General features: G+C 39.8%; 1 protein-coding gene and 1 long non-coding RNA gene across 2 annotated transcripts in view; one reads left to right on the top strand and one right to left on the bottom strand.

The window, feature by feature from the left end:
• Positions 1 to 202: 202 nt before the first annotated feature.
• RGS2 (regulator of G protein signaling 2) lies at positions 203 to 3,444 on the bottom strand. Its single transcript, XM_082054138.1, has 5 exons — positions 3,286 to 3,444; positions 2,835 to 2,936; positions 2,675 to 2,736; positions 1,626 to 1,792; positions 203 to 1,188 (listed from the first exon to the last, which is right to left on the bottom strand). The coding sequence occupies exons 1-5, from the start codon at positions 3,396 to 3,398 to the stop codon at positions 994 to 996; spliced, it is 639 nt and encodes a 212-aa protein (XP_081910264.1). The 5' UTR covers positions 3,399 to 3,444; the 3' UTR covers positions 203 to 993.
• A 690-nt stretch (positions 3,445 to 4,134) lies between these two features.
• Positions 4,135 to 20,036, top strand: part of LOC309440458 — a 95,406-nt gene continuing 79,504 nt past the window's right edge. The window contains exon 1 of the long non-coding RNA XR_014184209.1: positions 4,135 to 4,282. This is a non-coding gene — a long non-coding RNA (uncharacterized lncRNA). The remainder of the gene's footprint in view (positions 4,283 to 20,036) is intronic.

Below are 20,036 nucleotides of genomic sequence, written 5' to 3'. Positions count from 1 at the left end.
CTGAGGATTTTTATTCTGTTGTTGTTTGTGTTGTTTTTTTTTTTAAAATAAAAAAAGCACTTGTCTGGTAGATTAAGATGTACCTGCTTTAAAATTAGCCCTGTCAAGATCACACCCAGGACATGCAGTCCTAGGACTCTGGAGTTCAATGCCAGATGGTATATGTCTGTGTGTGCAAAACTAGTTAAGAAACAAAGGCAGCTTTGTATCAAAATAGTTTATTAAAAACAATGAGAGACTTCACTGAAGCTTGCTGTCCTCAAGACAGAATTATGACATTATTGCAGCATTCAACACAATCATAATCATTATATAAATATAATACTATACAACTCCTGTTTGCCTTGGCCAAGTTTCGCCCTCGGTCTGGCCTTGCGCAGCCCTGCTGACACAACCCAGCCCTGCACACTTCAGTTGCAGAACCTGTTCCTCTGGGAACTGAGTTCTGCCTCTTCCTCCCTTTGTGCTGCATAGTGCTGTTACTGTCTGCAAGTTGCACTGAAAACCAACACATCTCTTGCAGCCGGAGGCAGCATACTGAACCAGTGTGAATGCACTAAGTGACTGACAAGGGCAACCCTGATGTTTAGGAAAAATAAATATGCAACCAGCCACTCAAGTTGTCAGCACCGCACAACTGCACAGAGCAGCTTCTGTTGGCAAGGCAGCTCTGTTCTGGCCTGCTGCATCCCACCTCAGCCACGACAGAAGGACGCCTATACCATATGGTTTGGTCTAAAGCATGGAGTCACCTTTCACTGCAGCACTCCAGGGAAGTGTGTTGCCAGCGGCTGGCTGGCAGAACACTGCTGTTCCCTCGGAGTGCCCTCCAGCAGCATCACTCTTGCCATCAGCTTTGCACCAGAGTCAGTTTTTGTCCTTGCACTGTGGCAAACAGACCAAGCACTTGGTATCTCAGTCCTTCAGGTCAGGATGCTGCCATGGCTTGCTTTCTCACTAGCTGAGAGGCTCCTCCTTGCTCTTCTCCATTGCTCATGTCCCCTGGGCTGCTCTGGTGATGGGTGTCTTCTTGCACAGCTCCTGATAGAACTCAGATTCCAAAAACCGTGGGTATGAGTTATTCTCCATTAAGCTGTAAACTCTCTTCTGGGCTGCACTGAAGCACGTATGTGTGGCTTCTTGAATGTTCTGTGCAATCATGTTCTTGGTTTGGAAGTCTATGTTTATCTGAAATACAAAAAAAGGGCATTTAATTACTTCTGAGAACTGAATTCAAGCAAGTATAACACACCTTAAAATTTCTGAAGAGGTAAAAAAAGACAAGACCCTATTACTACAGGGTCAAATTAATGAAGTTTCCTTTCAGAAAATTCTTCTATACAAAACCTGAAGTAATTCAGATATGACCTTTCTGTGACAAACTCATATGTTACAGGTGTTAAATGCAGGTGTTGACTTTCACCAGTTAAGATGTAAACTCTGAAATGCTGCTTGGGCTGGTTTCCAGCTTGGTGAAGAGGCCATTAGGGAGAGGTTCAGACACAGATAGCGAGATATCTACAATGCAGTTTGGCATCTGTATCTTAAAGTGAATTCAGAGATATAAAGAAATGCTGTAAGAACTCATAGAACAGGGCACTTATGTTTCAATAAGTTTCCTTTACCTCTTTGGGAGCCTCTTTTTCAATGAAGTCATTGTAGATTTTTTTTGCTTTTGATGTCAGCTTCTGGGGTGACTTGGTTTTCTTGAAGTCCTCACAGGCCAACCAGAACTCGATGTTCTCTTCGCAGAACTCAGACTTCAGAAAAGCTCGGAAAGCAGCAAGACCATCTAGGGAGAGAGAAGAAAAAAATGCACATCAATTAACTATTTGGGGAATTTTGAATTTACCCACTTGTCGCATTTGTTTCTACCAAAGTGTTTTACTGTAGCTCTGTCTGGTTCTTTCAGGGATATCATAGCAATTAAAAAACTTCCATATTTATGTATGCAAACAAATTAACTCTAACAGCTTGATGTGCTTCATTTTGAGTTGGTCATTTTTAGGTAAACACAAAACATACCAATTAGAAATGGCTTTCATTTTTTTATTTTGTGACGCCTGAATATATATTGAAAAAAAAAAAACAAACCTCCTCTCTAGATGGGATCTCCTGTGTTAACCTTTACACTAGAGTAAATATTTATGACTGTGCTGCAAACTTCTGGAATATTTTTTGCAATGGAAAGGATGACTCAAGTTCAAAGAGCAAATAGTAATATTATGTCTTGGTCTTTTTGCTCTGCTGTTGAGTGCTTTTTCTTGTAGAGCTACAGTAAAACCCTGAGATCTTTGAACTACTCTGTTGCAGAACCCTTCCCAAGTTATTTGAATGCATTTGTTTTGGTTAAGCAGTGAGCTCAGTGAACAAATGCTCTTTTTACATTAGCAAAGCCAAGTTAATAGGTATGATTTTAGCCACAAGGTTTATCGAAAAAAAATATCCACTAAAATGATTTATTCTTGATGTTTTAATATTAATTTATTTTTTTTTAAGAATACGTCTCTGAATTTTGGCTTTAAACAGTTCAAAGCACTCAACTTTCAAAACCAGAATCAGAACTATTTACATTGGAAAGGTACAATGCTGACATGCAAGGAAGCAATCTTACAGACATATAAGCTTCACCATCCCTTTGCTATTGAATGTTACTTTTTGAAGACTAACTTACATTTATTAGCAAGAAGTTCATCAAAGGCTTCTGACCACAGCTGGGCTTCTTCAGGGGAAGGTCTGCATAAAGAGGTGGAGAACATTAGACTCCATTGCTCAAGCTTTGTTTTTGTAGAACACTTGAGTTATTTAAACAAAATCTCTCTCTCATAACTCACCTAAAGTAGGTGCGGTGTTTTCCCACTTTCTTAGATTTCATTTTAGTAGAATTGGAAGAGTTCTGCAGAAAGTAGCTCAGTCTTGTCTTCCAATCTTTAATGCTGGAGGAACAAAGAAGCAGCAGCATGTTAAAAATGACAGTTTCAAGAGCTTCAGACACCAGCCCCTTTCCTGGCAAAAGCTGCAAAGGTTTTCTTGACATTGCTTTGCCAGTTCTGTGCCTAGAGAGTCACCCAGAGCATCTGTCTGAGAGGAAGAAAACTATTTTCCGCCCACTTAAATCAAGAGATTTGCCTGCTAGCCAGTGGCTACTGTTAGCCAAGGCACAGCTGCAGGAGCCCTGCTCCCCCTGACAGCCCAGCCCTCTGCCGCCGTAAGCCTGGAGCAACCCGGCGGGCTGCAGCCTCGGACCCCCTCCACTCTACACCCGTTTTGGGGGGCGACACTCACATCGTCCTCTTCATCCTGCCCTTCTCCGCCTCCTCCGCCTCGCTGCGGCGGCGGCCGCCCCGCTCCATGCGCCCGCTGTTATGCTCCAGCGCCAAGAACAGTGCACTCTGCATCGCGCCCCAACCTGCGCCCCGCCGCTGCCGCCCGCTCTTATAGCCCCGGCCCGGCCCCCGGGCGGTGCCGCCGCGCTGGGCATGTGGGCGGCGCTGCGCTCGGGACAGCTTTCGGTTTGTGCTAGTAAGCCAGTACGGAAAGTTTTACCTTTCCTGTAAGTTTACATCTCTTTTCCCATCCATTTTGTTTTGCCTCTCTTTTCCTTCTCTCCCCCCCCCCCCCTTTTTTCTTTATTATATTCTTTTCCCTTTTTTCCCGTTTTTTTCCCTCTTTTTTTTTCCCCCTTTTTTCCTTTTCTTTTTTCCTTCTTTACTTTTTTGTCTTTTTTTTTTTTCTTTCCATTCCCTTCATTCCCTTCCCTTTTTTTCCCCCCTTTTTTTTTTTATTTTATTTTTTTTTTTTTTTTCCCCTTCCCTCAACTCACCTTTGCTAGTGCCTCCCTGGAAAGCTTTTATCTGCCCCTGGCAGAGGGATGGCTGTCTTTTCTGTCAATCAGAATGTACCTTGTATTTTACCTGTAGATTTTTTTTTAAGGAGATACAGACTTTTAAATGTGGCCAGGACACAAAAAAGGATAAGGAAGGACTTAGCCACCTTTCTTCAAAAAATTAAGTAACCATAAATTTGAGCATATTGTACTTTCGATGTCCACCTCTCTGCTAGCCCAAGCTGTTTATCACTTGAATAAGCTGTCTGCACATGTGTTCTATCTCTGTATAGTGTTGCCACCTATCAGTGAATTGTGTAAATTGCTCCCAGTACACGAAGCTGAAATTGCAATTATTTACTCCAGCCGTCCGTTTGTTGAAAAGGCCATGTGGTCTTTCTCAGCAGTGTCCAGCTGAAGGGTATCATGTCCAAAGAATGTGGATTTAGGAATCATGTGAGTTTCTCTTTAATCTACATTGTTTTTTTTTTTCTCCTTTCTCTGAATGTGTCTTTCTTTCCACAGTACTCTACAGCATGTATTTTTCTGCTATAAAAAGCAGTGTTCTGAAAGACTGATGGATTCCCCAAACACTGGTTGACTTCAGTGCAATCATGTAACATCAAATGTCTGATCTTTTTGGTTAATCACCATAGTCCTACAACCTCTGCTTGTTGCATATGCACGAAGCTGTGCAAAGGCATTTTGCTTTAAATGAGATGCACAGGGAAAATGAATTCCATTTTATTTGTGAAAGCATTTAAATAAGGACGCTTTTCAGTGCTGCCTGTTGTAAGTCCTTTGCAGTATATAATGATGAACTAGTAGGAAAATACAGTTCCATCTTCTAAATTTTACCAAATTGGTTTCACTTATTTTTTTTGCTACAGGTAGTCTTGGATATAGTACATACAGTTTTATAGAGAAATTATTACGAGGGTGTTGCCATGGGAGGGAGGAAATGTGGAAACACTAACAGAGGTAAGGCTCTAAGTGCTGTAAAAGCATCAGTTCCAGAAACTTTGCAGGCAGACAGTGCTGGTGTGATGGATGAAGCTGTGCTGACTCGCTTCTAGGTCCTTCCACCGTCACTCGCTTTGAGTGCCAGGGTCAGCCGGGCTGTGCAGCTGTGAGAGATTTGGGCAGGAGCTGCTGAACAGCCTGTAACGCACCCAAGGATGGGAACACACACTGCACGTGTGAAACCCGCAGCCGCTGGGCTTGGGGGGGGCAGGCTGCCTTGCTTAGAACAACAAGTCAGAACTCAGCCCTGGGCCTTACCCAGAGCAGAGCCTCTGTAAAGGATCAAATACTCTGCAAGGAGAACAGTACATCCTCACCTTCCACCTGACTTGTAGGAGATTTCCCCATTTTTGATGCTGGTTTCATGTTTCTTTCACCTGACTCTCAAAGTTGATTGGGGGGGAAATGTGCCAAAGAATAGTGGGAATAGGAAAACTTCAAAGCTTAGTAAGTTACAGTAAGGTTTGGTTAAGCATATCTATTTGGGAGGCTTACCCATAGCACACCAGAGATCCTGTTGATATTTAAAGCTTGATGAAATGTTGTCTTGATGCTCTTGGAGGAGACTTGCAAGGGTAGAGCTGGAATATTCCCAGCATCTGCCAAGTTGTAAAGCTGGCAGTAGTCAGCATATGGAAAATTGCAGCATGAATCATGTATTTGTCTGATACTTTTTATTTTAAACTTTTTAATTGCTTCTTTCAGATACCCATAAAATGGAAGTGCCAGTTAAGGAAGGCAGTTATAATATTTGTAATGTCTTTAAATACTGGAAAAAAGAAATAGTGTTCCAAGTAAAAAAAACAAAGCTGCTTATGGAATTGTGTGGTTAGATGACCTTATAAAACATACTTACTGTAACATTTGGTTTAAAAACTATTTAGATTAAAGTTGAATTTTATAGGCTGCATTGAGGTATATTTTTAGTTTACATTCTTATTATGCTTTTAAAGCCTGGAAATCACTGTTTTTGCAGTAAAAGAGAAACTTTACAAAATACTGCACAGCATGACGAAGCAAGAAAGTGTGTTTTCTGGCTATGATGCTAACCTTTGCCAGGAGGTCGATGAGACATCTGCATGATAAAAGATATTTTATGTTTAAGTTTAAAAAAACAACAAAAAAGTATCTGATATCAGATAATGGCATTGGTGTACTGCAAAATGACCCAGTCAGGCCTGGGACAGGGGGGATACTTCTGGTGGGGGGCTGCTTGCTCCCCAGGAGCTGTACGAGTGCAGCCCTGGCTGACTGCATCACTGGGTACTGCCTAGAAGAGCTTTAGGGCTCACCAAGCAGTTTTAGATACACCAAACTGAAGTATTATGAATTTCTAGTTTTTCAAAGTGAGGATGGCTCAGTTCATTAGCCGGCTTTTCAGAAGGTGGGTCTGTTTTTGCACCAATGGTGCCATATGCTGACTTGGCAAAATGAGATTTGGCGTCTCAACTGTGTTCTTCACCATCTCTTGCTGATGTTATTTTGAAAATTTCAGGAGAATTACATATTACCACTTTCTGAAAAAGCCTAGATTGCAGCTGCAGCACAGGTTGAGGTGTGCCGGCATGGCACAGGGCATAATGATGCTGAAAAATAAGTGATTCTATTCATGATGCTCCTCATCGGGAATGAGGCTGTGGGGTGTGTGACCCTGTCTGCACAGCTCCAACCAGCCGCCAGAGCAACGCTCCAGATTGTTCTGGGTGTACACTGACCTCAGTGCCTTCAAAACATTGAAGCTCTTGGTAGCTGAGGAGACATGCAAACACAGTGCCAAATCTTTTCCTGTGTGTGCTTCTTGAGGCCTTGGTCTGTTTCTGTAACACTGAGCCTATTTTCAAGGAGCAAGGCCAATGGAGATTGATGGGGGGCAGCCTATAGCCCAAATTTGCTGTTGAAGTCAGTGAGAATTTTGCTATTGCCTGCAATGAAATCTGATGTCAGACATTTAATGACACAAGCTCTCACCCTGGAGATCACACTTATCTTTGCAGAGGCTTTCTTGAGAATGTTCTGTTCTTTTTCTGCTTATATGATTCCTATGAGCATCAGTGATGGCTGGATGTACAGAGAACTGTAACATATGCAATAAACATCCAGGATGAAAGATGAAGTTTTTTCCATCTCAGTTACATTATATGTTGCAATAGCTGTGCTGATCTTTTCCAAGTCCCCAGTGGGTAGTTGTTCTCACTGTATAATACTTAAATCTGTGCCTGTATTTTCTGAAATGCCAGTCCTTGTTTCTCCTTTTATAGAGAAGAGACTTAGATGGTAGGAAAGAACATAGAAAAAAATGGTCCAGAGACTTCATAGCTGAGTTTCGTAAAGCTGAGTGGGGAGAATGTGCTTTTGCATGGTACTTCAAACCATGCATTACAGTTATTTGAGGGATGCCTTGTTGAACCCTTGTTGTCTTTGGCTAGCTGAAAAATCATATTTCAAAGAAGGAATAAGATCTTGAGCTATAACTTTTTGCTCTGTAACACATATTGCAAATTACACAGGTGTACTTTCCTGTATTTTTACAGTGTTATTTTAAAATTTACAGCAGTAGAGTCCTGGTGCTGTGTCTGTGAGATAGTTCATGTAAGCATCAGAATAGAAGATCAGTGAAGAACGCCACTGTGCTGCTTTTAATAGTGTCAACCGAGCCTCTGTTCTGACCTCTCTTTTAGGCTGTGTCTCCTCTGGGGAATAGGGAACCAATAGGTATTCATACAAAAGATCACAGCAGCGCCCCGCTGCTGGGAGAGGTGATGCGCTTCTGTGCTGTGCATTGTTAAATAATAGCAGCCATGCATGGTACATATGGTAGGGCACTATTTTATAGATGAATATTATAATTGTCACTCTTTCTGAAATTGTTGTAGAAGTGAAGATGTTTACTCAAAGCCTTAGTATGATTCTAATTATCTTCATCACATTCTGGCTTTTTAGTCCCTTTTAGAATTTCAATGGCATGTAGTGTGGAGGGGGTGTGCTTTTCGGGGTTTTGGGTTGGTGGTTTGTTTTGTTGTTTTTAATTGTTTGAAAGCTTGCTGAGGTCAAGCTGCTGCATTCTCTTTGTCCCTGCAGAGTGCCTGACCAGCTGTTGTCCTTCCCCCATACTTCTTCCAGTCATAAAGCTCAAAACATACAAATCATAAGACATTCTTTCTAGATCTAAATTTAACACTATTGTGAATTAAGACGAAGACTCAACTAATTAAATGTTCAGTCTTTCCCAAATAGAAAAAAGAATATATCTCGTTACAAATAAATCTCATTTCACTTAACAGCAAAATCCTCTGAGTAATGTATAAACTAGATGGAGCTCTCTGAGAACTCATCATTCCCAGGTCTCAGCCACCTTGTTTTACATAAACATCCACATTCGTTTATAAAAGTTCTAAAAATAGAGCTGAAATGTATCAAAAAGTGGATAAACTGGGACTATATGTCTACTTGCAGTGTTGCTGTTACGTGGATGCATATGTCTCTGTTATAGTGACATTGTAAAAAGAAGGTGAATTTAAGCAGTTGATTGTGATTCCACCTCTACCCGCGGACTTACAGAAATGTTAGTTTTTAAAGGGGAAATACTCCGTATTGGCGGGTGAGAATCCAAGCAGTGGGTTCCCTGAGGGCCATGGGGTGGCTGGTCTGCTCATGCGAGATCTGCTTTATCCCTTCTGCAAAGACAGCTGAAAAGAGACCTGGATTTAGTCTGCATTTTAAAGGACAAGACATTCTCATATTCTTTGTCTTTTGTCAATATAGAAAGCAAACAGCTTAGCAAGAAGCAGTGTACTTTGAACAGTGAAATTTTCTTAGCAGATACTAGCTGGGTTATACAGTCTCAGGTAAAGAGATCTGATTAATCTTGTTTGAGGTTAACTAGGTGATGCAGAACAGGCTACCTGTTCTGTTCAAATTGCTTTCTGTTTTGTTTTTTCCCCCACCAAAGGCCATATTTGTTAAACTGGGTATTCTGAGGGATGTTAAACAATCAAAATGTTTGTTAAATCTGGACATGGGCACCATCCTTATCAATATTATCTGTGTGTAACACAGTCAACACAGCCCTTTTGATGATTGTTTAATCCATGTTAATGAAACTCTCTGTAAATGCCTAAATGGTATTAGTCAGATATTTATATAGAAAGTCTTCCTGGCTTACAAAATCAAACAGTTTTACAACTCCTACAGGTGAGTATTGTCAGGAGGATAGCAGCGAGAAAACTGAAGATTACAGAGGAGTATAAAATAGTTTGCACCACCAAAAAAGTTCAAATATTTGAAAATAAGCATTTCCTTTGAAATTGAGATAAAATGTCAGTCTTTCCTATTTCATTTCAAAGTTTAAACAAAACCATTTCTTGGAACAACCGGATCTCCATGCTGGGTGGAACTGGCAAAGGTTTAATTAGACTTTCTTAGTGGAAAATAAAAACACTAGCAAAATATCAAATTTGTAGGTGGAAATGTTTTCATTTTTTAGACCTATTTTAGGGTGTTTTATTTTATCATTTTCAGTGTTGCAGTATAGCCTTTTCTGTGAAAACTGGAAGGGTAATCAATGTCTTTCAGATGTGGTAAAGGATGTGTGGTAATGGAGAGAAAGCATTGTCTTAGCAAATCCACTTAGTAAAGTCAGAGGACACAATTCTGGGAAAAGTGATCTTCAGCATGCATCTAGAGGAAAAGGGAGGCAGAACCAGAATCAGTGACCAGATGTTGCCAGACTCCACCTGTGGATGCTTCGTGGGCTTTGCCCAGATGCCACCTTGCTGATCAGCGTTTCTCTCCAGGCTGCTGGCTCCATTTCAGAGCTGAACAGCAATTGCACAGCAGGTATATGCTCTGTGATGTTGACTGTGATTTCACCTGGTCCTTTCAGTAAGCTTTTCTTAACACCAAACTCTTTTTAAAATGAAACTGTGTGGCAGTTTCTAATCACACCTTGAAACAGAAACCCATTCAGTACTTTCTCTGATATGTGTTGCTCTGAGGTGTGACGTGTGAGCTACAGTTGGTGTATTTATTTTACACCTGACATAAAAATAGTGTTTAGTTAATGTGGATTTTTTTTTTTATCAAGTTGTTTAATTAATCTCTTTGTTTTAAATAAGTTTTGGATTTTGGTATCTTTACAACAAAAACTGTTATTTAAAGACTGAGGCAACATTCCTGGCAAGTCTGGAACTTAGAAAGAAATCAGGGAACAAACGGCTTAGATCAGCTCTCTGGGATATATTTCAATATAGCAGGAATCATAGAAGGCATGGGTAAATTACAAGGACAAATGGAAAAAAAGAGCAAAAATTATCCTGATGAAATGACTCTCTGCTGTGTCCTGTACCAATATCCATTGGATAACTAATGCCACTGTATTGATTATTATTTGCTTGCTTGGGCTACAGGAGAAGAGAGAACAATTTCTTCCATAAATTATGCAATTATTCCTCCCTTGTATACTGGATTTTCTTTATTTTAGACAAATACTCTAATCCACGTGCAGCAAGCAGTTGAGACATTAATTTCACACCTGTGGACAAGCCTCAGAAGAATACAGTGCACTGTAGGAATAACAGGAGCTGTTAGTTCTAACAGGAGATTTAATTTAAAAATCATATATGCCTAAAAGCCAAATTAGAACAATTGTACAAACATGTTAAGTCATGAAAGAAAGAATAGCCAGTAAAACCTCCCAGGATCTCAGTGTCTAAATCAGACTGAGGTGGATTTGCCTGCATTATTCAATTAAGCACATATTTGAAGACAGATCAAATGACCATTATTTTTGCATTCTTTCCATAAGTAATTCAGAAATAACCCCAGGTTTATTCAAAGCACTGTGTTTACTCTGATGGGAAAGAAGTTTAGGCAATGAAAAAATTACAAGAGATGCCAGAATTTGAAATGCCAAAACTTTTGTAACTGTTCCAAGACTGGAGCGCTGGTGGGATGCGGCAGCAGAGAGCCCGGTGCTGCGGGTGACTGTGTGTTACCTGGTTTTGCAGAAGCTGCTTTAACAGAAGAGAGCTCCTGTCAAGGATAAAATGTGCATGTTGTAGTGCACAAAGGAATTTTTTTCTCAGCACCTGTCTTATCCTCTTCTGCTGCAGGTCAGCAAATTAGTGATGTGTTTAGAGAATTCACGCACCTTGTGAGCATCAGCTGAAGGGGGAACATGTGCAGTGAATATGAGGGTGATATCTTGATATGTGTAGGGAAAATGCAATATATTTACTGAAAAATTCAGGGATTGTATGGGAAAATAGCAAGTGGAACAAAGAGGAACATGCGTAATCTCCCTGGTTCATAAAGTGCTGTTGTTTAAGTGCCAGCTCTCGGGGTTGAACTAAGACATATTTGTAATGAGAGCTGCAGCCTCTTGACTATTTTTAAGTGTGTTTTTCAAAATATGGGGGAAAAAATGTAGATCTGCAGAAAATATTGTGTAAATGGAACTTATAATTGTGTTTAATAAGTAGCTTTTCTATGTTACTATCATTAATGACTGATGTTTACATAGTGTTTAGCACCAGTTTCTTAGTACCATACTTTTGGTGTTGCTGATAAGTGGTAAGAACATGGTTTCTGTCACTACTATGACTTCGCCTAGCTGACTTGAATATTTTTTACTAAATCTTCTGTCTGCCCCATATTATTTAATTTGCATTTGTTAAACCTAGCAACTGGGGAACTGAAACAAAAAGTTATTTTGTTACAAGCAAGCTACTTTTGTTTTCTTTACCAGTTTGTGTTTACATTTATAATGGCATTCCTGGCCAACTCATTTTCTCTTCTGAGGGACTTTGTTTTCAGTTATAATTACAGCTGAGAAACCAACAGCTTTTTATGAAACTAAAACTTTATGAAACCCCACTTTTTTTGTCCCTTGAGAACACAGTGCTATTCTTGGAATGGAAAGAAAAACAAACAAACACCAAAAACCCATCTAGCAGTCTGAAGGCAGACATCTATTTTCCTTTGCATTCATTATATCCTACAGCACCTTGCAGAAGCTGATGACAGGCTCAGAAGGGCAGAGATCAATTCTCATCTACTGAATATCTAGGTAACGATCTATGACCAATCATCAGAAAAAAATTGTTGCAGTTTGCCGAAGTTCTGCTGTTGCTCCTGGCTTTAACCTCTCTTTCCTCTGTTTTTAACTACTCAGGTTTTACTCATCAGTTCTCCCATTTTGTGGTCAGTATAATTTCTGTTGTTGGGAGATGTGTTTATTCATTTATGGAAAGATGTTTTATCATGTTTAAGTGGCAGGACTGTAACAATCCAGACTGTTGACAGATTGCAAGCTGTTAAATTTCTTGTAATGATTGTAGTTCTTATCCTGGTTTTGGTTTGGTTTTGTTTTTTAAGTTTATATCTCTTGCAGGATATGTAATGTAACCTTGCATGTCTTGCTGGTCCTTAAATGTTTTTGAATGAACTCAGATGTGACCAAATAGTCCCCAAAACCTATTGAGATGCCACTGAATCAAGAAGGTGGTTTTATGCCAAAAACTGTGAACAGGATATGACGAGATTTTTAGATCACTTTAGCTAGTAACACAAGATTTTTAAATCGTAAGCAGCTGGGCATCAAATCATGCAGCTGTGTTGTCTTTTGCACGAACAGGCTATCATCTTTTAGTGGAGTAGTGTTTACTCTCTGTGGTTTGTCTCACGCCTCTTTGTCATTAATTAGAGAGAGTTTATGTGCTATGGGACTTCTTTTCCTTAAGATACATGTAACCTTTGAATATTTTCAGCCATGGACGTAATACCTTAAGCTTCCTGCTTAATGCAGTTGCTGGTTTTAAATAGTTACATTTTTTTTAAACAAACTTTTCCTGAAGCAGACTCAAATGAGTATGAAATTATCCTCATATATAGCAGAGCTCAATTTGGACTGGAATGTTCTCAGAGTGTGATAAGAGTGTTTTGTGCTCTTTGGAATTTAGGATAATTTTAGAGGGAGACACTGAGAGCTCCAACAATTCTTTTTCTGAAACCATCTAGAGGCAAGATCATCCCTGGACAGAGACATCCGTTTGTGTTGCTTACTTTGCCACGGTCAACCTTTGCTCAGTCGTTACCAGGTTAGTTTTTCATTATCTCCTCCACAAATTGAGCTTCTTTTCTGCTAGTTCCTTAATTAGTACAATGCCATCTATCATGGCCTCACAATACATTCTCCATTTTCTAGGCACACATTTTGTGAAATACCGAAACATTACTCTTTCTCCTGTTTTTATCCATTTTTTTCTAACTAGATTTTGACCAGTTGTTAAATATGGAGGCCCTCAAGAAATGTTCCAAGTACTCAGGATGTAAGACAAGAATTTTCATAAAATCATAGAATGGTTTGGCTTGGAAGGAACCTTCAAAGGTCATCTAGTCCAACACCCCTGCAATAAGCAGGGAAACTTTACTAAGCAATTACTGTTTGGTGCTTCATTGTTGCCCTTTTTGGAATACCATGTTCAGAGCCATTTGAAAAATGTAGCAGAGATAAGGCTTCCATGGTATGTTGTTTCTTGATGCATGGGACCCTGTGGCACAAGATGTTAGTTCTTGCTGGGAGCAGCCTGGGGTGTTCATGGCCAATGGTTCTGTAAATGGATACCGAAGTGCAGCTGCTTTGTGCTTGTCTAGCAGGAGCAAAGGCACAGTGCAAAGAGAGGAAATGACAATGATCTAAGGGATGAAACTATAACTAGGGGAACACTTGATAAAAATTAGTGAGAGACCCGTTAGAATAGAAGTTGCTATGTCTTCAGCCAGCAGGTATATCTAGAACTTGCTTCCACAGGAAGCTGAGGAGATGAGGTAGTCATTGGATTCAGAAAGGTATTAAATTCATGGACAACAGATCCACAAATAGAAGCTGAAACGGGTGAGAATCTTCCAACATCCCTAATGTAACAGGTGTGAATGCTCAGCAACTGTGAGGGTAACAGAACAAGAAAGCAGTTTGTTTCTTGTGCTTCCCCTATTTAGCTACTTCTGTCACCACTGGAGACAGGCTACTGTGGCATTTCTTATGTCCTTATATGTTTAATTCATTGCTCAGGCCACCAGACAATCAAGATTTAAAGCATTTACCCCTGAAGAGCCTGCAAGTAAGTACCTTGTATGTGCACAAGATTTTGCTAGACTCAGGCCCTATACTTTATTTGGTTAAATAGTGCCATGAACATTTACTCAGCTACATAAATAATCACATCCAGTTCGTGCTGTCAGCTGAGCCAAAGTACAGATTTTAAGTGCCAAGGGCTTAGAACATCTCTTTCTAATTTTACCCTGGCTCAAAGTATGTTTAGTAGATGAGGTATAGATAAAATCAGATAAGCAAAATTATTTAGTATTCTGTCACTTGTAAAATGTTTATCAGTTAAAAATAAGAGGTGAGAAAAATAAGTTAATGTCTTATGGGAAACAAAACCATATCTAATGGCTGGATTAGGAGCCTGTGTTTAATAAGCAACAAGACATGATTGCAAACAGTCCACAGTGGCTGGTGACAGACATCCTGGTTTTGTGGTTTGTGCACACTTCACAAAGAGATGCTACCTGCAGAGGTAGCAAATCTCTGTGTGTTGTCTTAGCTGTAGCTAATTAGCTGGAAGATGGATAGGAAAACATGAGTGACTAAACTGAGTACTGGAGCTGTTTGGATATATTCCAGCTGACTGGTTTTCTGGTAGAAAACGCTGATTCTTACAAATAAAAACATTTTGCTAGAATATGTAGTCTCAATGAGACTGTTATTTGTGCTCCACCCAGATTGTTGTCCCAATTTGCCAGGCTCTTTGGTGGTCTGCCAGGCAGATGATGTAGAGGTGAAGCTCTTTGGTTCTTCCTCCACTGGGTGTGCAGGGTGCCCTGGCTGGGCTGGGCTGGCTGAACTCTCCACCCTGGGGCTGTGCAGCCAGTGACCAGATCTGTTCCCACAGCCCCCCAGCTGACTGTGTTGGCTGCCAAAGTCTACCGTTCCAGATGATATTTTTTATTTTGTTTGAAATATTTACACGTTGGATAGGAATTCTTCCAGGCAGCTCCATTAATACAGAAAGACTCTGGAGACAAGAGGAGCCCTTAGGGAAAATACAACAGATGCAATTTTTTTTCTTCTTCAGGAAAAACTTCACTGCGTTTCCTGATTATTGATTTTTAGATCAGGAGGAATCTGCAGTGTTTTTCTGAATTATTTCCAGCTGACATGGGCTATTCCTTCTCTTAGCAGCGGATAATATCTAATGGCACATGCTAAGCTTCATCCTTAATTTGTTTATGAAATGGGACTAGTGGCACAAAGGATGCTGAGACAGGTTCATTTGCACAAACATTTATTAGTGGGTTTCATACCTGATGGCATACATCAAATCTAATGATGCATGTTACTTTGGGGGAGACAGAGGCAGAAAAGGGAAAAGAAAAGGTCTCAGTAGCTGTCTGAGAAAAGGAAAAAGCTCTGCCGCAGCATCCGAGGTGAGAGGTTTCAGACCTGCAATGAGAAGTAGGCCACAGCATTGCAAATGGGGGCCTCCAGCATTACAAAGGGTGAGGCACCCTGCAACAGGCTGAGACATTTTCTCTCTCCAAGTATTTGCAGGGCCTGTTCATCTCTTTCAATACCTCATTTGTTATCAGGCACTCATTTAAAATTCACAGGATTGTGCCTGTGTGAAGGCCCTTCATGAGTTTGGATGATTTTGTAATGGTTTGTAGTTCCTCAATCAAAAGTATAACTTTAACTATTTTACTGTTTTTGCAACCATGAGTATAGCTGGAACGACAGAGCAAAAACAAACAACTGTGTGTTCCTCTGCATCAGCAAACGTTTATTTCAGTTACTATATTTGTATCTTTTTTTGGCTCTGAGGTGTACAGGTTCTCCATCAGAGAGATTTATTTTGTGCTTGGTAGTTTATATCTTTGTGTCATGGATGTCAAGACTTTGCGCCATACAAGGGAATAAAAATGTTGAGCTCAGCAAGCCATGTTCTGTAAGAAATCTCAGCCATGAACTTGTCCTTCCTGGAAAGGAAGATAAAATATTATCTCAAGGAGAAAGTCAGTTACGTTTGTTTCTCACAGCACAAGGACTAACCCTGATGGTAGGAAGTATGTATCCATCTCTGTCTTTTCTGTACCAAAACTACCGTACTAATAAGGAAAGAAGGAAGAAGAAAAATGGGGCAATTGCTAGACAATTAATTTTTGCAAAAGAGAAAAAATATGTTTACGGAACAATGTTTATGTAATGGGATGGAACAACCATTAGTGACTTTAAACATGAGCCATTTCAGTTCTTAAAACTTCCAGATGTTTCTGCTGGCAGGGGCTGGCTGTCCCTCAGCCCCACCACTTGTGCATCCTTAAAAGACAGATGGAGACATGGGTTTCCACCTCACAGCTGAACAGACCAAATGGTGATGTGCTGCTGCAGGGAGTGCTCTGGCTGTTTCTCCATGTGCTGGTCTAGCCCTCAGATGACCACTGTGTACAATTCAGCTGGCTGTTTGGTGCAGAAATAATGTTGGTGATTGTGGTTTTTGTTGGGGTTTGGTTTTGGTTTGTTGTTTTGTTTCGTTTTGTTTTGTTTTGTTTTCCACTTGCCCAGTTGCTATATCTGATATGAGAGAAATAATGGGAACAGTGCAGGGTAAAGCTCCTGCCAGTGCTTCTCTATGTGTTACACTGGCTTGGCTGCATAGCATTGTACCCTGAGGAACATGTAGATTACTCCTTTGTTCAGGAGCAAATCCCATGCCTGGGGTTTGGGACACCTACAAAAGAATCCTCTGAGGGACAGAAGGTCAGGAAGAAAAAAATAGGTTTTGGATCCACAAAATACCCAAATTACTTCCCCTGTTTAGTGATAATTCGTTAAATAAGAATAAAGCCAGTTTTTAGAAGTGTGTATTATAACAATAAGAAAAAAACAGGGTTGGGTTGAAAGATTGGAGATGGCCTCATGGCAAAATGTCTAATCTGCATCTGGAATCATGCCTTTTCCCTTTGTTTTCTTTGGGACTCTGTAGTTATCAAACAAACAAACCAACATCCAACCAAACACCGCCCCCCTTCCAAAACCAAAAACAACTCCAGCACAGTAGCTAGATGAAGACATTTTATAAAACCCTTTTTGTTTGTTTGGTTGGTTTGTTTTGTTTGGGTTTTTTTGTTTCCTCCTGTGAAACATTGCCTTTTAACCCTGAACTGAGGGACAGTGGTGAAGCAAGTTATTATTATTCTATTTCTATTATATACATGTTTACTAGTAGTGTATTAGTATTTTGTTATTTTATTAAACTGTTTGTCTCAATCAAAGTTTCCCCCCCTTCCCTTTTGATTCTCTCCCCTATTTGGGGGGTGTGGGAGAGTGAGAGAGCAGCTATTGTGGTTATATTGCTAGCTTGGGCTAAACCTCGACAACATATTATATTGGCTGTCTCAATGGACTGAATACTACAAGAAGGTTTGCGATAGGTTTCAAAGAGGTGCTTTACCATCACATCTTGTCACTGGCTCAGGGTTTGTGGTAGCAATGAGGCTGCTGTGATCAAGTTTCAGTTACAATAGTTTAGTTTTAGTACTGTTATGTGGTGTTATACACAGGACACAGCCAGTTTGTTTTGGGGTTCTTTGTTAAAAATATAAGCAATCCACATCTGTGGTGAAGATTCCAGTTCTGAAGTGTTTTCAGTGGGAAATTTTTTAAATAACAGCTCTCTAATACTGGAACAATTTTGAAGACTAAATGCATTGTTTAGCTTAGTTTATTTTTTTGATAATTATTTAAGATGATAAGTTAATACACTTTTGTGCAAAATCATCATGTTCACCAGAATAATTAGATTATCCCACTTAACATCTGTATATTTTAACTGTAAACGGGGAAGCAAATGAAGAATTACTAGGAGGCTCTGGTTTATTTTCTTCATGCAACTCTAGGCTCAGTGCCATAGAGGTCTTCTTACCCAAAACCCAGGAAAGGCTTTTTGGACCTGAAGTGCATGATGGTGGCTGTTTTGAGAGGGGGGAAAAAGAAATATTTGATTTTATGTGTGAGCTTAGAAATTCAGAAGCATCATGTGGGCAAAGGAAGGAGGAGACATCCTTGAGATGCATTCAAAAAAAACAGCAATAAGCCAGATTCAAGGAACTGGCCACCAAGCAAAACACATTTTAAAAAAACAACCATCTACTTGTTGTCTAATTGCAGTTATATTATTTGTTTAGCTGGAAATGTGCTTACTCTTAACTTTCAGGCTGAGTCAGAGGACTTGTTTAACCGATACAATATAACGTTTTTTTCCCCCTTTGTAGTTTCCTGGCTTTACCTTACCAATCACAGTGTAAACCTTTGACATATTTCCAGGGAAACTTATCTAACTTATATTGTATAAAAGAGTATTTTACAATATTGACCAAAATATTTATTTAATCCTCAATTCATAGTAATGACACTGAAAGCCTTTCATAGAAAGATGCAGGGTTTGAGTGACTTGTGACTTCCTCTGGCATGTGTGTTAAGTTATGACTAGCTTTACTACTGAACTCATGACAAAACCATGGAACTACTGCAGTTCTGTGAGAGTCCATGAAATCTTGCTGGAGAACAGGAACTTGATTCTCTGGGTGGCTGCAGCAGTTCCTGCTGCAGGGAGCAGAGCTCAGCTGTCAGCACCTGAGCCCTTGTCGAGATTTGCAGTGTATCATATCCAGATAAACTCAATTTGCTGTTTTATGCTGTGAGTTTCAGCAGTTGTTTCATTATCAGCTGAATCATTCCTGCACTAGGAAAGGAAATCTCAAAGAATAGGTTAGATAACTGGATACAAACTGTCCCTTCCTCCAGTATGGGAAAGATAAAAATTTGAGATCATTCAATTTGAGGACATAACTGCAAAACATAAGAATAGTAATGGAGAAACGTGGGAAGGCGAAAAAGGAAAAGTGACATTGAGGAAGTCAGGAAAGATACTGGGTATTGCACGGCTTGCAGGGTGCCATGACTTCTTTTCAAGTCTGTGTACATTTAGAGGGGAACAGGAAACAGGAGGCAAGTTTTAGACTGTTAGACTTGGCAAGCAGTTCCTTTGAGGATGAACTGGTTAGTTCTATAGTGCCTACGCTTGTTGCTGGGATTTGCTACATAGTCCTGAAATGTACATCATAAAAGGAGGGCTGTAGGGATTAGTGTGCACTCTTGCAAAGTGATTTCTTTTTTCTTTTGACAAGAACATTTTTCCTTCTTGTTGGTAGTGAAAAGGAAACTTAAGGAATAGGTACAGTATTTGTGAGTTGCACCAAATACTACCAAAGATTGGATTAATATTGACTTATCTAAAAGATAAGTAGGAAAAGCTATACACACTTCTGCTTGCCCATCTTTTATGGCTTGGACAACTCACACTGAATGTGAGATCCTTTGTGTACAATACATTGAGCTGAAATTGCAATGAATCTGAAAAAGCTGCAGTATGAACTGAATGTACTGAACCACAAAATTTATGAAAAATAGTCTTAGCTCATGTTCTGCTGTAGGTTCAGACTGTTTCTGAGCCTGATGCCAGAATTAAGTCAACAGAGTTTTGTTTGTTTCTTTGTTTTTAAGAACTAATAGGATTTGGAAATAAAATGTTTGCATAGGCATCAGATGCGCTTTTTGTTCCATCCTCTTTCTTAAACTGATATTGAGGATGTACCACTATTACTGAAAGTTAATACACCATTTTTAGGCAAAACTACTCTGGTTTTTGGTGAGACATACTGTAGCAGTCACATTTAATGAGAAAATCACAGTAGCTCTTTAAAGTCACCAGTCAGTACTAATATAGCATTGTGGTTAGTTAACTGCTTAAATCTAGTCTTACAGCAATAGGCTGCTCCTGGTGAAATGATTTCCTATGCTACCTTGTGAGGTTATTTAACTGTTACTAGCTTGAGAAGGTTTATGTTTTTCACTTTACTTCCCAGACCTAAGCTTCCAGCTTTGTGTATAAGCATGCAAATAAATGGCAGGAATTTAAGAAAGGGCAGAATGACCGAATATCTAATTAAAACCTTGTGCAGTTGTGATTCAGGCTTCTAAACCAAAGTTCATGGGAGCTAATCAAATGCAGGTCATACAACTATGTGCATAAACACAGACAATAGCCTAACTTCTGGCACCTGCTTT

The sequence above is a fragment of the Streptopelia decaocto genome (genome assembly GCF_964273445.1).
Source record: "Streptopelia decaocto genome assembly, chromosome: 5".
Classification (NCBI taxonomy): Eukaryota; Metazoa; Chordata; class Aves; order Columbiformes; family Columbidae; genus Streptopelia; species Streptopelia decaocto.
This window is presented reverse-complemented; position numbering and strand designations above follow the sequence as displayed.

Coding starts and splice junctions, on each gene's coding strand:
- RGS2 (XM_082054138.1), bottom strand. CDS start 3,398: ATGCAGAGTGCACTGTTCTTGGCGCTGGAGCATAACAGCGGGCGCATG. Junction 2,737..2,834: donor AAACACCGCACCTACTTTAG/GTGAGTTATGAG, acceptor CTCTTTATGCAG/ACCTTCCCCTGAAGAAGCCC. Junction 1,793..2,674: donor TGAACTTCTTGCTAATAAAT/GTAAGTTAGTCT, acceptor CTCTCTCCCTAG/ATGGTCTTGCTGCTTTCCGA.